The following is a 19,377-nucleotide window of genomic DNA, read 5'->3' on the forward strand; positions in this document are numbered from 1 at the left end:
GGAGTCTTTCCTCGTGCCCCCTTGCAATTCTCTTGATTTCTTGACTGACTGTGGGTATCTGAAGGTCTCGATATAGTAACCTATATATGTCCATATAGGTTTCAATATTTGCAAATATGATAGCAATTTATTATGTACTGATAATTGTGATTTTCTTCCAATTATCCAGTACATTTTCCTATATTTCAAGACCCGAAATATAATTGAATAAATCCGGTCTGCTTCAAAAGAAGCTATCCCGACATCAAGAGAGAAATCAGAATATGAGGTAAATTACCCCCTTAAAATTACGGAATTGATAAAAGAAAGATAAAATGCTAGAAGAATATAGCGCAAAACCAGAAATGCTGTAGATAAAACAATAATCAAAAGATCAAAGAATATAAACAGAACTGCTTTCAAAAGTATGTGAGTGAATTAAGCCCACAAGCAGACAAAGATTGCTCGCAATAGAAAGCAAGCCGTAGATAGCAAACTGCTGTTAAACCACGTATTAAACCTTTTATAGAAATACCAGATTTCCAGTTTGGATTTCGAAATCACCAATCGACAATCGATAAAGTGCACAAAGCAACAACGGTTGTTGAAAAGGCATTCGAAGAAAAGAAATAACGCCCTTCAATATTCCTGGACGCCTCACAAGCTTTTGACCGGGTATAGCATTTGGGATTAATAAACAAAATGAGCAAACTGCTACCGCGGAATTACAGCCTACTGCCGGAATCCTATCTTTTCGAAAGAAAATGTAATCTCTCATGCAGGGGCATTCTTAACACTTAAACCTATTTCGACTGAAGTTCCATAAGGTAGTGTCTTGGGACCACTCCTATATCTGCTCTATACTACTGATATCCCCACAACAAAAGAGGCAGTACTTGGAACATTCGCCGACGACACAGTTATCATGGCAAAAAATTTATCTCTGTCTAAGGCTGTAGAGAAAGTACAAGTAGCGGTCAACAAGATCTACAAATGAACTAGAAAATGGAAAATACAGCTTAATAGCTCCAAATCTGTCCGTGTTAATTTAACTCTACAACCTAATTATACCACTTGACTGATGCCCGATTCCTCAAGCAGAATCAGATAAATATCTCGGAATATATCTCGATGGTAAGTTAAACTGGAAACATCCTGTTAGACCAAAAGCAGAGCAGATTAGACTCAAAGTCAAGCAACTGTACTGGTTAGTTGAAAAATACTCTCAAGTTAACCTAAAATCAAAGAGATTGGTTTATCAGTCATAACTAAGATATCAAATTAACTAATATTCCAACGTTTTAAAACATGAAATAAGGTTGCTAAATCACAGCAACGTGGAAGCAATACAGCTACCGGACAACACGCAGGTAACCGGATAATTGAAGCGAACCAAACCACACGAACTTGTTTAGTGTATAAGTGTATTCTTAATTTTAGCTTAAGTAGATTAATTTTATTTGGAAAATACATACTGCTGTTTTAGTCGCGTACTCGCCTTGCTTGTATGACAATACAAGTACAACAAAATAGTAGTCATAAATTAATTTGTAAATTAAAATTGTACTAAAGCATATGCGATGTAAGATGTGATTAATTTTTAAAAAATCCAAATACATATATCCCACAACAAACTAATTGTACATTTCCATGAAACGAAACAATTTCATCCTGTCCCGATAACGTCAATAAAATTACTCGCAAATTTGGTCACGTAGTGGAAAATTAAATTATGCATATACTCGATGACTTCCACAATAACAGCGATCAAAATAGATATTCCACATTTTAAATCGCTAGTAATTTCATTTAGAAATAAACATTTTTTGATATTGTGTTACGGTTTAAAAAACATTCCTATAAAATGACGTAAAGGTTACAAATTTTCTACGTCAAGGTAAGTATATAGAATGTATATGACTTCCTCTCCTTACAAAACTATTTAAATATTAGGTGTACGAATAAATATATTATATATGAACAATAACCAAGGAATAATTAACCAAGCGCCGCTCTAACACTTCAATACCACTTTTGTAGAAGGATTTATCTTTTGTCTCAAAATAAGTCTCAGTTTCAGCGATAACCTCTTCATTCGGGCGAAATATCTTACCAATGAGCTTTTTTTTGAGGTAATGCGAACAGCCAATAATCGCTGGAAGCCAAATCTGGCGAATACGGTGGATGTGCGAGTAATTCTAAGTTCAATTCATATAGTTTTACCATTGTTTTCATTGACTTGTGACACGGTGAGTTGTCTTGATGAACGCTCCAATAAGACTACATAATATTCACTGTTGATGATATTTTCCTTCTCAGGATAGTCAATGAATATTACACCACGCACATCTCAAAATATCAAGGCCATAACCTTTCCAATCGATTGTTGTGCTTTCGGGCACTTTGGACGACGTTCATGAGTTACTGTCCACTCAGATGACGATCGTTTGGATTCTGAAGTGAAGTAATAGCTCCATGTTTCATCCATTGTCATATATCGACTAAAAAATTCTGGTTTGTTATATTTACACATGACCAAACTCTACTCAGAATCTTAAAACGTATTTTTTCAACAAATTGGTATCAAGATCTACTTAAACTACATTTGCAAATAAAAGAGAATAATTCTCTCCCTCTCCTCCAAATATCCATCTGCCAAACAGTCACATACATACATCCTGTATGTTATACAATATATGCCTTTACAACGCCTTTTACTGATTTGCGCTTATCGCTTATATTCACCCACTCACACTTTTGTTGCATCAAAAGAAAAATAAAAGTGAAGTCATTATATAATTAGAAAAACTTAGTGAAAAACTTTATGAAAATATTCTTAGGCAAGACGTTAGTATACATTAATTTTGATCTACCTATCCAATTTTAATAATACCTATATATAACTAGTCCTACATTCATATGATTGAAAGCTAAGTATGTGGAAATCTCTTTGCAGGATACTTAGTGATGCACTAAGCAAGCAAGCTGCTATTGCAAGACAAAAATTTACTAACAATTATTAAATATAAGAACTCTAAAGGAGTCATTGCAGCATTTTAAAGGTTCCCGTTCATTCTTAGGAACGAAGTTGTCAAAATGATGTTCTGGAATAATTTTTCTTTTTTCTATTATATAGTTTAGCTTCTTTATGTATAATTTCTCGAAAACTTTCGAAATTATCGGTAATAAACTTATAGGCCGGTGGTCACGTCTTCTGGTATTTTTCCTGGTTTGAGAATCATTAATATCTTAGCTACTTTCCAGATACTAGGGAAGTAATTAATTCGTAGCATAGAATTAAATATAAATGTTAATAGTTTTATACCCTTTTCTGATAGTTCTTTTAAAATTTTACCGGTAATTAAGTCATAACCAGGAGCTTTTTTAATATTAGTCTCTCTCATTATTGTTTGTTTAACTTTTTTGACCGTTAAATTCTCGTGCGGTAAGTCCATTTGAAATGGCGAATCTAGAAAGGTAGTATTTTTATTTTCGTCGTCTTTATGTAGCTGAGATTAGAAAGGTTTAAAAACATTTTTTAAGTGGTTTGAGAAAATGTCGGCCTTCTCTTTATTGCTTCTAGCCCAATTATTTTCGTTTGTTTTAATAGGTGGGTTATGCTGAGCTTTTTTGTTGCTTTCCACAACGAATAGTCTGTAGCCTCAGTTGATGTGAAATTCTCCAAGTATTCTTGAATGCCTTGGGTTTGTTCATTTTGGATGAATTCTTTCAGCTCTTTTATTGCCCTATTAAATTTTCTTTTATTCTCTTCATTATTTCTTTATTTCTTTTTTCTGCTATCTTTTTCTGTATTGTACATGATATATGTGTATTTTTTCTTGGAAATGTTTCACTATTAGGAGTCGCGGAATATGCTGTCTCCTGTTTATTTTTTGTAATGTTTAATGCTGCTATTTCTATGTCAATTTCAATTTGTAACGGTAAGTTTAGAGAGATGTTTCGGTCTAAGTTTTCTCTAAATAAGGGCCAGTTAGTTCTATTATTTCACAGAGAAGGGGGTTTAACTTTGATGGTAATTTTTGAAGAAAGTGTTACTATTATTGGTGAATGATCAGAACACTGATTCTGCATGACACCTTTTTGTATCAATATTTTTTTTAATACAGAAATCTATAGTATCTGGTTTTTAATTTCTGTCTAAAGGCCAATATGTTAGTTCACCAGTAGAGATATGTTGTAAATTATCTGTCTTTAATGCTTTTAGCAGTTGTCTACCTTTTGAGGTTATTATTCTTGAACCCCATATTAAATGTTTTGCATTGTAATCTCCTCCGGCTGTAAATCTATTACCTAACGTACTGAAGAATTCTAATTTTTTCACTAGAACTTTAAAGTGCACCGCTTGGAACAATTGGATTTTTATTATTTCATAGCTCATTATTTTAATTGTGTAGTTCGTACTGATGGTTTTTAATAGGTCATGGATGTGTTTTATTACTCCTACCTTACAAACTGTTATTGGTGTTGGTTTGGGAACAACTTTTTCAGGGCTTGGTTGTATATTCTCTTCAATTTCTTCCGATAGGCCGCTAAAGCTATTTTTGTCTCTATTGGTTTCTGTAACCAATAATTACCGATTCTTGTTTGTTTCCTCGCGATTTCTTCTTCTGGGCTTCTCAATCGTTTTTTGTTAATGACTGTAGTCCATTGTGTTTGTGGGGTTTGCGTTATTGCTGATTGTTCTAATCTTGTACCATAGTGTGCAGGTGATTGGGTTGAATAGCTATGGTTTACCGTTTTTAAATTGTTAATATTTTATTTTATTTACTTCTAAAGAATAAAAAAAAATAAAAAAAAAATACATTGTTTATTTCACGCACTTCATTTCTCACTCACCAAAATACTAATACAGTCACTTTGACCAAAAATACTATAAATGAATTTTAAACAGACTGTTTTAAGGAAAAATAATTTTAAAATACTAATGAAAATGAGATGTCTTTTTCTCTGGTCACGTAAACACGTATTCACTACACTTTAGGTCTACTAAGAGACGGATAGCCGCATCTGTTATGCGTTTTAACACTCAATTGAATAACCGTAATAAAATACTGGGTTTTTTTTAAAGAATGAGCTAGGCCATTATGGTCGGTATCCAGGAAGTCAAAGAAAAGGAGAGAGAAGTCTATCGTACCTCCATGGAGTGAGTAGCACACCGCCTGTGCGAATTGGGCGTTCCAACAGGATTCCGCTCCGGCCCATAAAGCAAAAGCGACGCAAGACTGGTGCAGAGCCCATTTTCCAAATTTCATCACGTCGACAAGGAAGTACAGTATATGGTCCATTTTAAAGACCAGTCTGTGCTACAAATTTGGAGTCGTTGAAGCAATTGCCGCGTCGAGAATTGGACAGATTGTCGCCAAAAGACTTACAACCCTTTGCCCAAAAATTTCAAGTTACGTTTAAACCTGTGTATGGAACACAGAATGAAGTCACTTCGAAACCAGCAGAGTATATTACCCATTGTTGTTTTGCTAAATTGATCTGATTTAAAAAAATTATCCCTTAAAACGTTTCATGCAGTCTTTGGGTAACCCAAAATAAGTTTGTTTTTTTATATATTCTAAAGTCTCCTTTTTAACAACGAGGGTTTATCTGGACTGAACCTACAGTTTAACGTTGACGCAGAACGACGGTCCTCGGCATTAAGCCTACCGACTAGCGAGTGACGAACTTAGGTTTTACCCAGCCTGGTTACTGGCGTGACTGGGATCATTTTCCTTGTCGGATTTTGCACTCTTACCTAAGGACAATCATAAACATAAATTTACATTCATGTTTATATCACGAAAAATATAAGAATCGTTAGCATGTCTAATAATGAAAGTTAAATATTATGTTTCTTCTTCTACACAAACGATTGAAAATAAAACAAAAATAATTCTAATTTATAGCTATATTTATATAATTAAAAAGGAAATAATGCTACAAACCGTTTAAAACAACGTTAATTAATTGTCAATCGCATACGATTATTAATATCACTTCTACAAGTTGCACTTTGATTAATGTGATCACCAAATGATGATCTCACGCATATTCAACTAAAGACCTTCTAAAAAAATCATATAAAAATATATAGAGATTACGATATTTCAACACTCTATGGAGTGATCGCTATAAGAAAATGTATGTATATATAAAATGTCTGTGAATATATCTCCTTACACATGTAAATCACATGATTATTCTGCCATTTGTTACCTAAGAATAGTTATCAAGAGATATCAAGGAAAAACGACTAATCAATAATGTTAATGCGGCTAAGAACAACGAACAGTAGATACGGCAAGATTAAACGATGAACTGTAAAAATCTGAACAGTATAAATACAGAAACCAAATGTTTACAGTTGTCTTTTTTGTCTTTTTATCAAGAACGATACTATTTGTCTATTGCTATAGTACTATTTAATTGTAATCCACAAACGACTAGAACATGACGACTTTCCACTTCAACTGGAACATAAAATATTTTATGTTCGATAGATTATAAATAATTAAGGAATATACTGAACCAGTTCACTGCAAACTAACAATGCAATAATACGTTAAAAACAGAATAATTCCAGTCGGGCCTCGGAAACTTGGCAAAGTTAAATTATTTCAATTTAATTTTGTGTAATTTCAACTTGAAGCCGAGCATCTCCGATAGGACGCCAGATAGGGCCGATAAAATCACCAGTTTCGTCACGTTGTATAAGATGGGATTTGCTGAAAGACCGGATATTTTAAACGGGTTCTCCAATTCCTGTAATAAAACCGGAATTTAAAAACAATTACTCTGGACAATATTTCATTCGGGCAACTATTACCTTAAGCAGGTCGATAGCCAGTTTCAAAACGTTATTGGCCACGTTCAGTTCATCCTTTTTGTGGGGTTTCTGTTCGATCTGCAGATGCAGATTAATCTGTTCGGTGATCAGGACGGAGAGGTTTCGATATTTTTTATTGATTTTCGTGCCTAGAGTCATGAATCGTAGTAACAAAATACCAAGACCGAGACACCAAATCAATGCTTCCAAATAATACTGTGAAAAAGAAACTGTATCCTGAAAAGATATTTGAACGTATAAAATGTGGACAATAACATTGAGATAACACACCTTTAAGAGTTCTGCACACAAAAAGGCCAGCAATAACAACGTCACCACAAATGCAGTCGATACAATTACGTCTACAGACCTTTGTGGACCTCTCTTTTTCAAATATGATCTTACCGACAACCAAGTTTTGATATTCCTCACCTATAATTGACAATTTGAAATCTAATTAAAGCTCAACGATTATTACCACATCACAACATCACCTTATTCAATCTAAAATGGGGTATATCAGATTTACGAGCTCTTCTTGAAGAAGTTAAATGCGAAAACAGTTTCGCATACAAAACTCGTTGTTTGAATGTTCTCTCTGCTACTGCCAAGAGAAAGAACACTATAGATGCCAGAATGAAGCGCTGCACCACTGAAGTAACTATTATTGAGCGTTCCCTGTAAAATAATAAAATAGGTCCTCACTATTGAAAATGGAAAAAAATACGTTACCAAGATGAAGTCCCTAGTGTCATATCACTTAATTCTCCTAATTTTTGGGGTAGCTCATCAGTAACAATAGAAACTGCTGATAATGGTGAACCAGCTATTATAAAGTTGTAGGTATTATTCTTGCAAGTGTCCCATACTGTCTTAACGTCTGGGATTCCTATATCACAATATATATATATAATTATATATATATATATATATATATATAATTATATTAATAAGTTGCAATGCTCGATCTCGATATAAATACAAATATGTATAAATATGTGGAGCCTGGTTTGTAAAAATTGAAAAACCCTCAAAATCTCCAAAGGATCTTTAGAAGCAGCAATGCCAACATTCATTAATTCATTCATGTGGTTTAATTCACAATAATTGTCTAGAAAACGATAGGAACATTATATGAAAACTTTCGTGTTTCTGAATCCCTGTTTTCCATCCTATTTTTTAAATATTTTTTATGTCCAATATAACTGATACATTGCTACCAGGAAGATTCACTATGCTTTAAAATTATTACTGAAATTCATTGAAAGATTGAAATGCAATATTCTCAAAACATATAAGATTGGATGAATGCACAGTGTCATCCAAAAAATCGATCAAAACTCTCTGTACGATTCTCGAGCAAGATTTTCACGAAAACATCATAAATATTGATTACTGCAGAAACTTACTACAAATATACTTTATTGCTTCACCTTCATGATGCTTTAATATCACCATTATTACAACAAATAACATCCAATAATGAACACATAGTTATTACATTTCATCCAGTTTTGTTTTAGTTAACTTTTCACTCTTTAATTAAAAAAGTTAGAAACGTATTCAAATATATTACCTAATATTATATGTTATTTCGAGACCTCAACTATAAAATTGTCAATTATTTGGATTATATCAAACTGTATTGCTTTTTAAAAATAGAAATTAAACAAAGTGATGTCAAAAGAATAATTGGCTGATAAAGTAATTCCTACCATTCCAACCAATTCTTATAAGACTCAGGATTAACTGCGCGAACAAGCTATTCTTATGGCCAAAATTAAAGTTACTTAACAACGTTATTCGATTAATATTTAGGGCCAGCAATAAGTCTGTAGACAATTTTATGGATGCAGTTTAAAATTTTTCAATTCAATGATCTGTCAGGAAATTTTGTAGTTGAAAAATACATGATGATTCCAACGAGTAAACTTTAATTTCAATTAACATCTCAGTATATATATATATATATATATATATATATATATATATGCTGTGCAATGCTTTATTATTTTATAATTAGGGAATTCTGAAATCAACTGGTTGAATCACTTACCATCCATTAGTCTGCATAACAGGGGCATTAGAGCCAACAAGGCAGAAATCACCACACCAACGTAGAAATAGTCATGGGTAGATGGCATGGCTTCAACCCTTGATATTATGCTTGAACTTATGTCCAACATCGATAAGTCTGCCTTTTTGATTTCATCTTGTTCATATATCGTACAGCTGGCTAAAAGTTAGAAATGAATGAGTTTTACGGGGGCTTTTATTTTAAGATGAGGTACCTTTAACAGATGGCGGGCTTAAAAAAGCATTGGTGTCTCCATCCAATATAAAACATTCAGAGCAGCGATCTGGTGGTGCGGCATCGGACACGTCGTCCAAATCACTGCTACAGTCTTCGCTGTTTGTAGTTACTCCCGCTGTCCAATCGCGAGGAGATGAGAGAGCTTCATTTTCGGTATCACAAGTACTATCGAGGACTGACGTCACCGCTATAGTAGGTAGCACTGAGTTGCGACGTTTCGCCTAGAAAAAAGCCCATAAAACGAAAATCAAAAATGTAAACGGTTCGTTTTACCAAGATATGAGATTTGTATTTACTAAAATCAGATTCTCCTTCACTTTCAGAGTCAGTGGAGCAAACTGGCTCTGTTACGGTATCTTTCAGTTGTTTCACCCAATTTTCGCATTTTTTACAGGAGTTACAATTGGAATTGTGTTCGCTGTTCAGGTCTTGCTCCTGACTACCTAAATATATCAAATAATCATCGCTAAAACAGAAGAACAGGGAAATATATCACCTCTTTTGCAATGAATACAAGTTCCATCCGTAGCTGGCTCCTCTGTCTCCAAATTAGCACACTGACTATTGCTCTTTTCCAGAATATCTTCTTTTTCGGTGACAGAAGGACTTTTCTCAACTATAACATAAAAATTGACTGTAACACATTATCAATTTTTAATGTGATTCTAATACCAATTTTCTGCCCTGTCTCAGTCTGCAAGTCCTCCTCGCTAGTTCTTGAACCATTACCGGTGAAACTCTCAAAACCGTCATCGTCAACGTTGGACTTCTTAAACCAAGGCCTTAAAGTTAACCTACAAAACGACCCGAAGTTTTAGCTATTCGGCAAATAAAACAGCATACCGTTTGATAAGTTGGAAAAAGATTTGAAAGCAAACGATTAACTGCGTTAGACGTTAACAAAAATAAGGATGAGACAGAATAAACTCAGATAATGTTAAATAAGAACAGAAAAAGATTATCCCACAAAGCATTTATTGTTGGAACCTTACCTGCACTTTCGTCTAATGAGGTATGAGTTAAATTTGATGTTAAATGGTCCGCCTTTAAATCTCGAAAACCTAAAAAAAGGTTTCTCGCTAAGTTAGCTGAAGCTGAACGTGAAACGGAACATGCATCGGGTGATATATGGGATGGATTAGGTTTTTTGGTGATTGTGATGCAGGCATGATAAAGCTCTATGGTATGATCGTCTATAATACTAAATTAACGCGCTAGTGAGGCGTTAACTATATGGCTTGCAATAAGGGCTGGTAGATGTTGACGTGGAATTAATTATATTGATGATATATGATGCCATTATGTATGGAATATAACATAATTCAAATGTCCGCCGCAGAATCTCAAGGTTGCACGGATCGGAGTCATCCAGTTTCCAATGATTCTGTCACATAAAGTTGCAACGACGCCGGGTTACGGCCTAGGTTACTTTTAAAGTATCAGTCGATTATAGCTTATTAGACGAAATTGCGACTTTAGAAAATTATACAAGCAAAAGTCTAGCCGGTCCAAATCATAAGATATTGGTTCTAATTCGCGTAACCTCTTCGAGGGGTAATAATACCCTCAAATTGTTTATACAGAATCTCAATTATGTCGTACAACGTCTGTTACTTATTGTCCACGTTCATATCGTTCAATTCGCGCAAAACTAAATCAATAATCATCATTCTGTAGCGTTACCATTCACGGTAACCCGGCAATTTTTTTGGTGGATGATGCCACCTGGTAATTATAATTCTTAACATCTAATAACAGTCATTAATCCAACAATGAATCTCATATTTAAACATTTTTTCAGCCAAAGTTAGGATTCTAACACATACATAACAGATCAATTGAAAAGTTCTCGGCTTAACACATAGATGGCGCTCCTATAATTAAATCCATATGTTTTTTAGTTAGCCCTAACCCTCAAAAGATGCGTGTATAAATTTGACAACTGTCGGATCATTAGTTTATGAATTATAGCATTTTGAGTGAAACAACTTTTGTTATTGTGAAAAAAATAGATAAAAAGGAATTTCGCGTGTTGATAAAATACTGCTTTTTGAAGGGAAAAAATTCAGTTGGAAGCAAAAACTTGGCTTGACTCCGAGTTTCCGGACACTGCCCCAGGAAAATCAACCATCAAGGATTGGTATGCTAAGTTTAGACGTGGTGAAATGAGCACCGAGGGCGGTGAACGTAGTGGACGCCCAAAAGAGATTGCTACCGACGAAAACATTTTAAAAATCCACAAAATGATTTTGAATGACCGTAAATTGAAACTGAATGAAATAGTAGACACTATAAAGATATCAACTAAACGTGTACATCATATCATTCACGAATATTTGGGTATGAGAAAGCTTTGTGCAGAGTGGGTTCCGCATGAGCTCACTTTTGACCAAAAACAATGACGAGTTGATGATTCGGAGCAGTGTTTGAAGATGAGAGTAATAAACCCGAGTGTTTGCGTCGATATGTGGCAATGGATGAAACACGGCTCCATCATTTCACCCCGAAGTCCAATCGACAGGCATCCGAGTGGACTGCACGCAATGAACCCGCTCCAAAGCGGCTGGCAAGGTTATGGCATCTGTATTTTGGGATATGCATGGAATAATATTCATTGACTACCCTGAAAAAGGAAGGACCATCAACAGCGACTATTATATAGCGTTATTGAATCGTTTGAAGGACGAAATCGCCGAAAAATGGTCGCATTTGAAGAAAAAGAAAGTGCTGCTTCACCAAGACAATGCACCGCGTCACAAGTCAGTGAAAACGATGGCAAAAATCCATGAATTGGGCTTCGAATTGCTTCCTCATCCACCGTATTCTGCAGATCTGGCCCACAGCGACTATTTCCTGTTCTCAAATCTCAAAAGAATTCTCGCTGGGAAGAAATTTTCGTCCAATGAAGAGGTAATCGCCGAAACTGAGGCTGAGGGTAGCTATAATCAGTGTATCACCCTTGAAGGGAATTATGTTGAATAAAAAAAACAAATTTTGCCAAGAAATGTGTTTTACTATTGTAGGCCGGGAACTTTTCAATTGACCTGTTGCTCATTTGAAATAATAAAGTTTTATCATTTGAATGGGCTGCTTTGGGAAATACATACTGATTGTATGAGTTTATATTTATTTATCCCACACTAGTCCTCCTTGTATACGAGGACAGTACGATAAGTACTTAGCCGCCAGGCAGAAATTTGAGTCGAATGAGGTCATCGCCGCCATTTAAGCCCACTTGGCAGATCTCACCACATTTCCATAATTTTCGTTTTTCTTTTGTACGGTAAGTACTTATCGGACAATGCTCGTATTGAAGCAAGTACATCAGAACAATACTAATATATTAATTTTATAAGTTAAGATTGTACTAAGGATATCTAATATAACATGTAAATTTAAAAAGAAAGTATAATGTTCCATTCGTAATGGCAATTTTGCATCCATTGCTAAATAATACACAAATAAATTATATAAATTAAATAAATTGCAAAACAACATAGCTACCACAGGTTGCCAACATCAGCCAACCCTCACTGAAAAATAACCTATACAAATTCAAATCCCTTTATTTTTTTATACTCTACCCTTATTTAGTCATACTTTTAGCATCGCACTGATTTGATCCTTATTGATACTCTGATTTACTGATCAATGATCGATATTGATATGTAGTATCGCATAAATTGAAGAGTTCTAAGAAAGAATCTGATAACATTTAATCTTCATGTATAATTTGTTTCTGCTTTATTTACAACACAAAACGTTTCACAGGAAATAAAATGTCGATATCATATTTCCATAATCAACAGAACTGGCTTAGGGCATATTTAGTTGTAAACAAGAAAAAACCATTAATGTAATAATTTCGTAGTAGAAGTGACTGTTTCTAACAAACCAAGGTATATTCAGAAACACATCCAGAGAAATGTATTTCACGTAGATTGCAACAAACTAAAACATAAGACACTTACAAGTATACTAACCTGATCAAGACTGATCCTGGCTGATCGAAAAGGAAATATGTGCTCTATCATATGGATCATATATACACTATGGAATGGTGCTCTATTATTAAAAAATATCGATGGTGTTTTGGGATATATTATAATGTGACTTAATTTTTTTTGTATTATCAAAGAACGTTAAACGTTTAACAATATGTCCTTACGAGGATCTTTCAAAACATTTTTTTTTCATTATTTATTTGAAACTATCTATTTTAAAAGGGACTCTTATAGGAACAACAACTAGGCCAGAAGCCTATGCGTACGCTGTTGAACTTGTCAATACCCAGATTGAGCGCCCAAAAATAGAGCTTATAACGCTTCAATGGAGCTCACAAACTTTAGTTTGAAAGAAATAACTCTAGTTTGAAAGTATAGGAAGGCCCAGTGTATGAAGCAGAACCTAAACTTTAGTACTAGTACTTTTTTCGATGTAGTGGGCATCTCAAACTCTACTAAACAGGTTTATTTGAAATTTGATTTGAGCCTTCTCTACACATTATTTTATCGTGTATAAAACTAGAACAAAATGAAATTTGAACTTCTACTATTTAAAAAAAATTTACTGTGCCAAAAAAAAACAGTAATTTGACAAAAAAAATTTTCTTTAACTTTTGTACGATACGCGGAACTTTAGATTAAATTTTAATTTTTTTGGTTCCAAATGACTAGGAAGTTGGTATCGTACGTACCCCTTAATCAACCTGTAATTTTTTTGGATTTTTTATTTTTTATGTATTCTTTAAACATTAATTATTAAATATCTAGTTCGAAAAAAAAGTTATTAAAAACATTGTTTGTTTTTTTTACTCATTTGAACTAAAATAAACCCTTGAAATCATGTTTAAAAATACGAATACGAATATAGCACGAAGGATAAAGAAAGATAAATCGATGGCATACTCAAAATCTGCAAGTTTATTTCCCACGATATTGGTATGTATGTTATCTGAGAGTCATAGAAAACAATGAATAGTATTTCAAAATTAATTTCGTAGTTTTGCGATGTGATAAGTGCTAAAAAATATGTCAGCATTGAGTGATGGATCTCCTATTCATAATAAGGATGAAAATATTCATTTTTCAATTTTGTCACAATAAAAATCTAGCATTAAAAAAACGTAAGAAAGAATGGCGAGTGACCAACGTGGAGATCATCTCAGAAGACATCCTATCTTACCCAGCCTGATTCCTAGCGTGACTAGAATCATTTTCCTTGTCGGATTTTGCACTATAGCCTTACGGACAATTACAAATGTTAAACAATCACAAACATAAATGTACGACAATGTCCCAGCAGGATTCGAACCCGCGACCGTCGCAAAGGCACAAGAACCATCCCGTCACCTTTGCCACTAACTAAGCCGGCAGAAACGAATTAAATACAATCAATAAATTTACAATATGATGCAACCAGTCCGAATTCATATATCCAGAAAAAAATCGTATAAACTGTAAACTGTTTATTAATACTGTAGCAAGTAAAATTATTATTAGATCTGAGAAAAAAATCGTGGCATTTTCGCAATAATCCGATTAACTTTTCCTATTATTATCTGTTACGCGGATTATAGAGAGAAAAAACCTAATACCAATACACCAGTTTGGGTTTATTAACAAGCATTCAACAATTGACCAGGTCCACAGAATAACAGATGTTATTGGAAAAGTCTACGAAAGTAAAAAAGTATGCTCAGCTATATTCTTAGATGTAGCACACAAGCCTTCGATAAGGTTTGGCATGATGGCCTTGTTCATAAACTACAGAAAATGCTACCAACAACACACCGAACTATTAAATTACATTATAACCAGAATATTTAGAGTTAAACAAGAAGAAGCTCACTCTACAATAAAAGAAGTTAAAGCAGGTGTACGAATGGAGAATATTACGATGGCAGATTTGCTGATGATACTGCGATTATAGCTGTCGGGGACAATAGTGAAAAAGCCTCACGAAAATTATAACAGGCAAGTGACAATATAAATAATTGGACACAAGTTTGGGAAATAAGAATTAATGAAAGTAAATCTCTGCATGTGCAGTTCACCTATAAACAGACCGTACAAGCCCCAATAACATTAAATAATAATATCATTCCATATAGAATATTGATGTAAAACTTCGCTGGAAGGAACATACAAAGAGGAAAAGAAAAGAACTGGAAGTGAAATATAAGAAAATGTACTGGCTAATTCGAACAAACTCCTGAGAGGTATCGGAGTAATACTATAGGACTGATTACCTACATCGAAACCTTCAGATACCCACAGTCAGTCAAGAAATCAAGAGAATTGCAAGGGGGCATGAGAAAAGACTCCATTCTCATGAGAATATTGAAATATTGAAGCTTTTGTATATCAACAGAACAGGACACAGAGTCAAAAGAATCAAACCATCTGATCTTGTTTAGTGTTGTGTAGTGAGGTGTATATAATTAAAAATACAGCATACAGCAGACATGTATAAACATTATTTCACCAGAGACTGAGATAGGGCCGATGGATCCTCCTAGTTATATATCTAGATTTAAGTTATCATAAAGACAAATTGCAGGTTAGACGGAAACGACTAGTAACAATGTAATAATTAAATAATAAAAAAAATCTGTTACGCGGAAATGATCATCTCGATTTTATTCTAGTAATCTTCATCTGAAAAAGTTGAAAAAGATAAGCATACCAGCAATGTCAATGTTGATCTGGAGCTAGGTACTGGCCACACAATTGTAGATATTTTCACAAAGCTAGATATAAAAAACCGATGTATAACTCGGCATGTATAGCTAATATGCATAGCGAAAAACTCACGAGTGCAAATAACATGATAGATCGAATTGACATCTGCGATCTTTCATAACCGACGATGAAAAACGGACTACGTAGGGCAATTGTCAACGATAAATAGGTAAGAATGGAACCAAGGTTAGCGGCTAAATACCTAAATAAAGTATATTGTGTGTGGTGAAACTAGAAAGGTAATCGTCTACCATGTACTTTCTCCAGTTAATCAGATTGATTCTGAACTCCAATGTACACCATTGATTTAATATCAAGCAATTCAAAGAAAACGACTCAAACTAAATAATAGGAAAGGTATTCACACATTTTCCACATGTTTTTGTTTGAGAAAAATTGCTACTCTAGTTGGAACACTTTAATATATCACCCGTTTAGTTCAGATATAACACCATTTGACTATCACTTATTCCAATGTCTACAGTAAGTTTTAAGTTTTATTAAGTAAATTAAAATTTAAGTAATTAAGTTTTACCTAACATAACGTAGTAGTTTTTTAGCCAGTTCGTGTGCAATTTTTAGAACTCAATTACGGATATTTTTAATATATTTTCGGATTTAGATCAACACCATGTACTGATTTTCACTTAACTACTGTCAATCATGTACGATGCTTAATTACTGTAATTTCTCAGTTTGAACTTGAAAGTGCTATCATTCACCCTAAACAATCGAAATAAAAATTCACTCACCGTTTAGTTTTACTATCTGGTCTCAAAGTATCGACCTCGTCAGCAAACTGTAGTTTCTTTCTAGATCTCGTCCGGGGTGTGTCTTTTTTATCAGGAATGGTCGCTACGATTTGCGAATGAATCAAACTCAACAGCCATGCCATCAAAATCGGAATAACAATTTCCATACAGGACAAACACTATAATATATACACGCCTATCATAAGTATTTGACTAATCCGACAGTTCAAAAGTACTGTAGTTTTTCTATGATATTATTTTGACTAAAGTGATTTTTTTAAGGAAATTTCATGAGAAAAACTGCAAATCTTTTGGTACAGCCTATGATCGCCTAATATCTTACCTCCGTGTTTCCCAGGCAATACAAGGAAGTATAAATAAAATAAGAAACGACATTCCACATCTGTACTAAATAGAGAAGCATGATAAATGCAAAGAAACCTGAGGAGGTTTGACGTATCCACCATTTCGCGTAAAATGGCAGAAATAGGCACCTGGCCGTGGCCATACGAGCAACCTTGAAGAATCCATGTTGAGGTTTGGCTTTGGTGAATGACGATCCTAAAAAACCGAACATATAGGCCCCGAAGAACTATAAGTGACGGGAATCACCTCTAACTAGATCCAGATCGATTAGGTCCGTATTTGGCTTAGCGCTCCTCATTTGCACGTGAGTCAGGCCAAAATGTCTTTGTTCCCTCTGTTCGATTCTTGTCTCCCATAGTTGCTTATCATACGTTCCAATCTTACGTTGATACCTTGTGACGAATAAAATTTAAACGTGACCAATGAATAGATAAGTAATATGTAATAAACATTAGAATATTATATTATGAATTAATTTCTTCTTTATTATTGTTTTTATCAATTTATTGCAATATTTCCTCTAATGATACATTAGTTGAAAGAGTAATAAAATGAAAAATCGAAAAGTAAATAAAAGGCGCATTGAAAAACGGTATACCTATTTACACAACATTTGTTTTAACAAAGCAAATGCTGATTAATATACAAAAAAATACATATCACACAATATTATATTTAACCTTCAGCATACATCCCAAAGCAACAGTATTTTTGCCTATGTTTATAACATATATACAATCACTACCATTTTATTGTGCCTTGTTTAAATTGGCTTTTTATAGTTTCAAGGCAAAAGTTTCCTGATGCAATATGTTATCACATAATACAGATCACTATTCATTATTTATATTATTGATTGTTTTCTTAAATAAACATAAAATTATTGAAATATTAAGAAAAATATGATTGGTATAAACGAATAAAAACGACAATAATTTAAAACAAATTATATTAATTTTATATTCCTTAAAAATTTTGAGAGTTGAAATATCAGATTAGAAAAAAATTATAAAAATCTTAAGTTCTAGACATCGCAAATATTTAATTTGCAAACACAATACTTTTCTGGGCTAAAATAAAATGAACCTTGAACATTTAACACTGGATTTATCCAATTACCTACGGGATACAATAAAAAAAATTTCCAACATAATACTTTATTTAAAATATAGTAATTGGTCGCTATACCGTGATCAAACTGAGAATGAATAATGTATTATTATATTACAAAAAAAACATACATTTGGCTTAATGCTAATTTATATAGTCTTTAATTTTGCAACTATATAAAGCTAATGATTGCAAAAAATAAAAAAGCCGACAAACATAGCTTTGGCTTTATGTATTAAAAAATATATAAATAATATATAATTACTTACCAACTAAATATTTCTTCAATACCCATTTATTTTCACCACACGAGTAATTGTTTCTTTTCTCATATAAATGAGACTGAAACTGGAACTCCAATGAGTTTCACTAATCACTACTTTCTACCAAAAAATATATGCAGCTTATCTACAATGTTGTTGAAATATAATGCAACTGCAATAGCACATCACACAGTTTGATCAATTAATCGACTGGGCTTAATGATTTAAATGTACGAAACTGACCAAGATAAATTTACTGATTGCATCATATAGATTATTGAGTAGAAATAACGAATATTTATTGTGAGGAATACATAAATTTTTAAATGTCAGACGACCTAGATATGTTTTTGCAGCTGACTTTGACACTAGGCATCGTGAAGGTAGCTACTTTTCTATGGTAGCTTATAAATATTATCCTTCAACGAGTGCCCATATATTTTAATAAACACATATGTTACACGTCACATTACATATCTAATTATAATATAATGTATATCTTAAGTGATTATTTATTAATTTTAAATCTAACATTTAATCCATCAAAAAAAGAAGTTTCGGCACTATCTAACCTAACTTTAAATGTTTTGAAATATATACTTTTCCGTCAGAAATAGCACATTTTTAATAACTAGTTTGTACATTAAATATAGGTAGGTCAGCCATGGGAGGTTGGAAGTTAGAGATAGCTAAAATGGCTATGTATGTTACTTTTCCTGTAGCCATGTTCCATTATTTCAATCAACCTGAACTATTTGAAGAATGGGTCATTAAAACTAAACGAGAATTATTTCCTCCAGACGATCCAGAAAAACGTAAAGCTTTTGAGGAATCCTTTAGGATATCAAGAGAGAAGCATGCCGATTTTGAAGAAAAATTAGGTTAAACATAAAATCAAATTTAAGATTTTTAGGAGTTGTATATAATCTTGCTAGTTTGTGTAATAAAACTTATTTGAGGTTGTACCTCTAATAATGTTTGTTTACTTGTTTGCCAAGAATATACCATTATTTAA

The 19,377-nt window shown here is 33.3% G+C and overlaps 1 protein-coding gene and 1 long non-coding RNA gene across 3 annotated transcripts; one reads left to right on the forward strand and one right to left on the reverse strand.

Annotated features, from left to right (window-relative positions):
- Nucleotides 1-5,881: 5,881 nt before the first annotated feature.
- On the reverse strand, nucleotides 5,882-18,927 carry phtf (putative homeodomain transcription factor). 2 transcript variants are annotated; one of them, XM_076395073.1, is made up of 15 exons: nucleotides 18,369-18,927; nucleotides 17,236-17,381; nucleotides 16,967-17,184; nucleotides 16,624-16,802; nucleotides 10,121-10,189; nucleotides 9,801-9,922; nucleotides 9,625-9,744; nucleotides 9,402-9,571; nucleotides 9,106-9,349; nucleotides 8,871-9,050; nucleotides 7,547-7,703; nucleotides 7,309-7,492; nucleotides 7,106-7,246; nucleotides 6,815-7,051; nucleotides 5,882-6,750 (listed from the first exon to the last, which is right to left on the reverse strand). In XM_076395073.1, the coding sequence occupies exons 1-15, from the start codon at nucleotides 18,392-18,394 to the stop codon at nucleotides 6,601-6,603; spliced, it is 2,343 nt and encodes a 780-aa protein (XP_076251188.1). In that variant the 5' UTR covers nucleotides 18,395-18,927; the 3' UTR covers nucleotides 5,882-6,600. The 2 variants fall into 2 exon arrangements, with proteins under 2 accessions (XP_076251188.1, XP_076251199.1); XM_076395084.1 differs by lacking the exon at nucleotides 10,121-10,189.
- Nucleotides 18,875-19,337, forward strand: LOC143190716 (uncharacterized). The gene is made up of 2 exons (XR_013004333.1): nucleotides 18,875-19,015; nucleotides 19,085-19,337. It is a non-coding gene; the product is annotated as an uncharacterized LOC143190716 (long non-coding RNA).
- Nucleotides 19,338-19,377: the final 40 nt, after the last annotated feature.

This window comes from Rhynchophorus ferrugineus, unplaced genomic scaffold, assembly GCF_030347505.1.
Source record: "Rhynchophorus ferrugineus isolate W39M unplaced genomic scaffold, kcgeb_rfMv2 rfM1, whole genome shotgun sequence".
Classification (NCBI taxonomy): Eukaryota; Metazoa; Arthropoda; class Insecta; order Coleoptera; family Curculionidae; genus Rhynchophorus; species Rhynchophorus ferrugineus.

What these genes read in the sequence shown, in the direction of transcription:
- phtf (XM_076395073.1), bottom strand. Translation starts at nt 18,394, where the DNA reads ATGGGTATTGAAGAAATATTTAGTTG. An exon ending in CGATCTGGATCTAGTTAGAG is followed by an intron (nt 17,185 to 17,235) that starts GTGATTCCCGTC and finishes TCGGTTTTTTAG; the next exon opens with GATCGTCATTCACCAAAGCC. An exon ending in TGTGTGCAGAACTCTTAAAG is followed by an intron (nt 7,052 to 7,105) that starts GTGTGTTATCTC and finishes ATATCTTTTCAG; the next exon opens with GATACAGTTTCTTTTTCACA.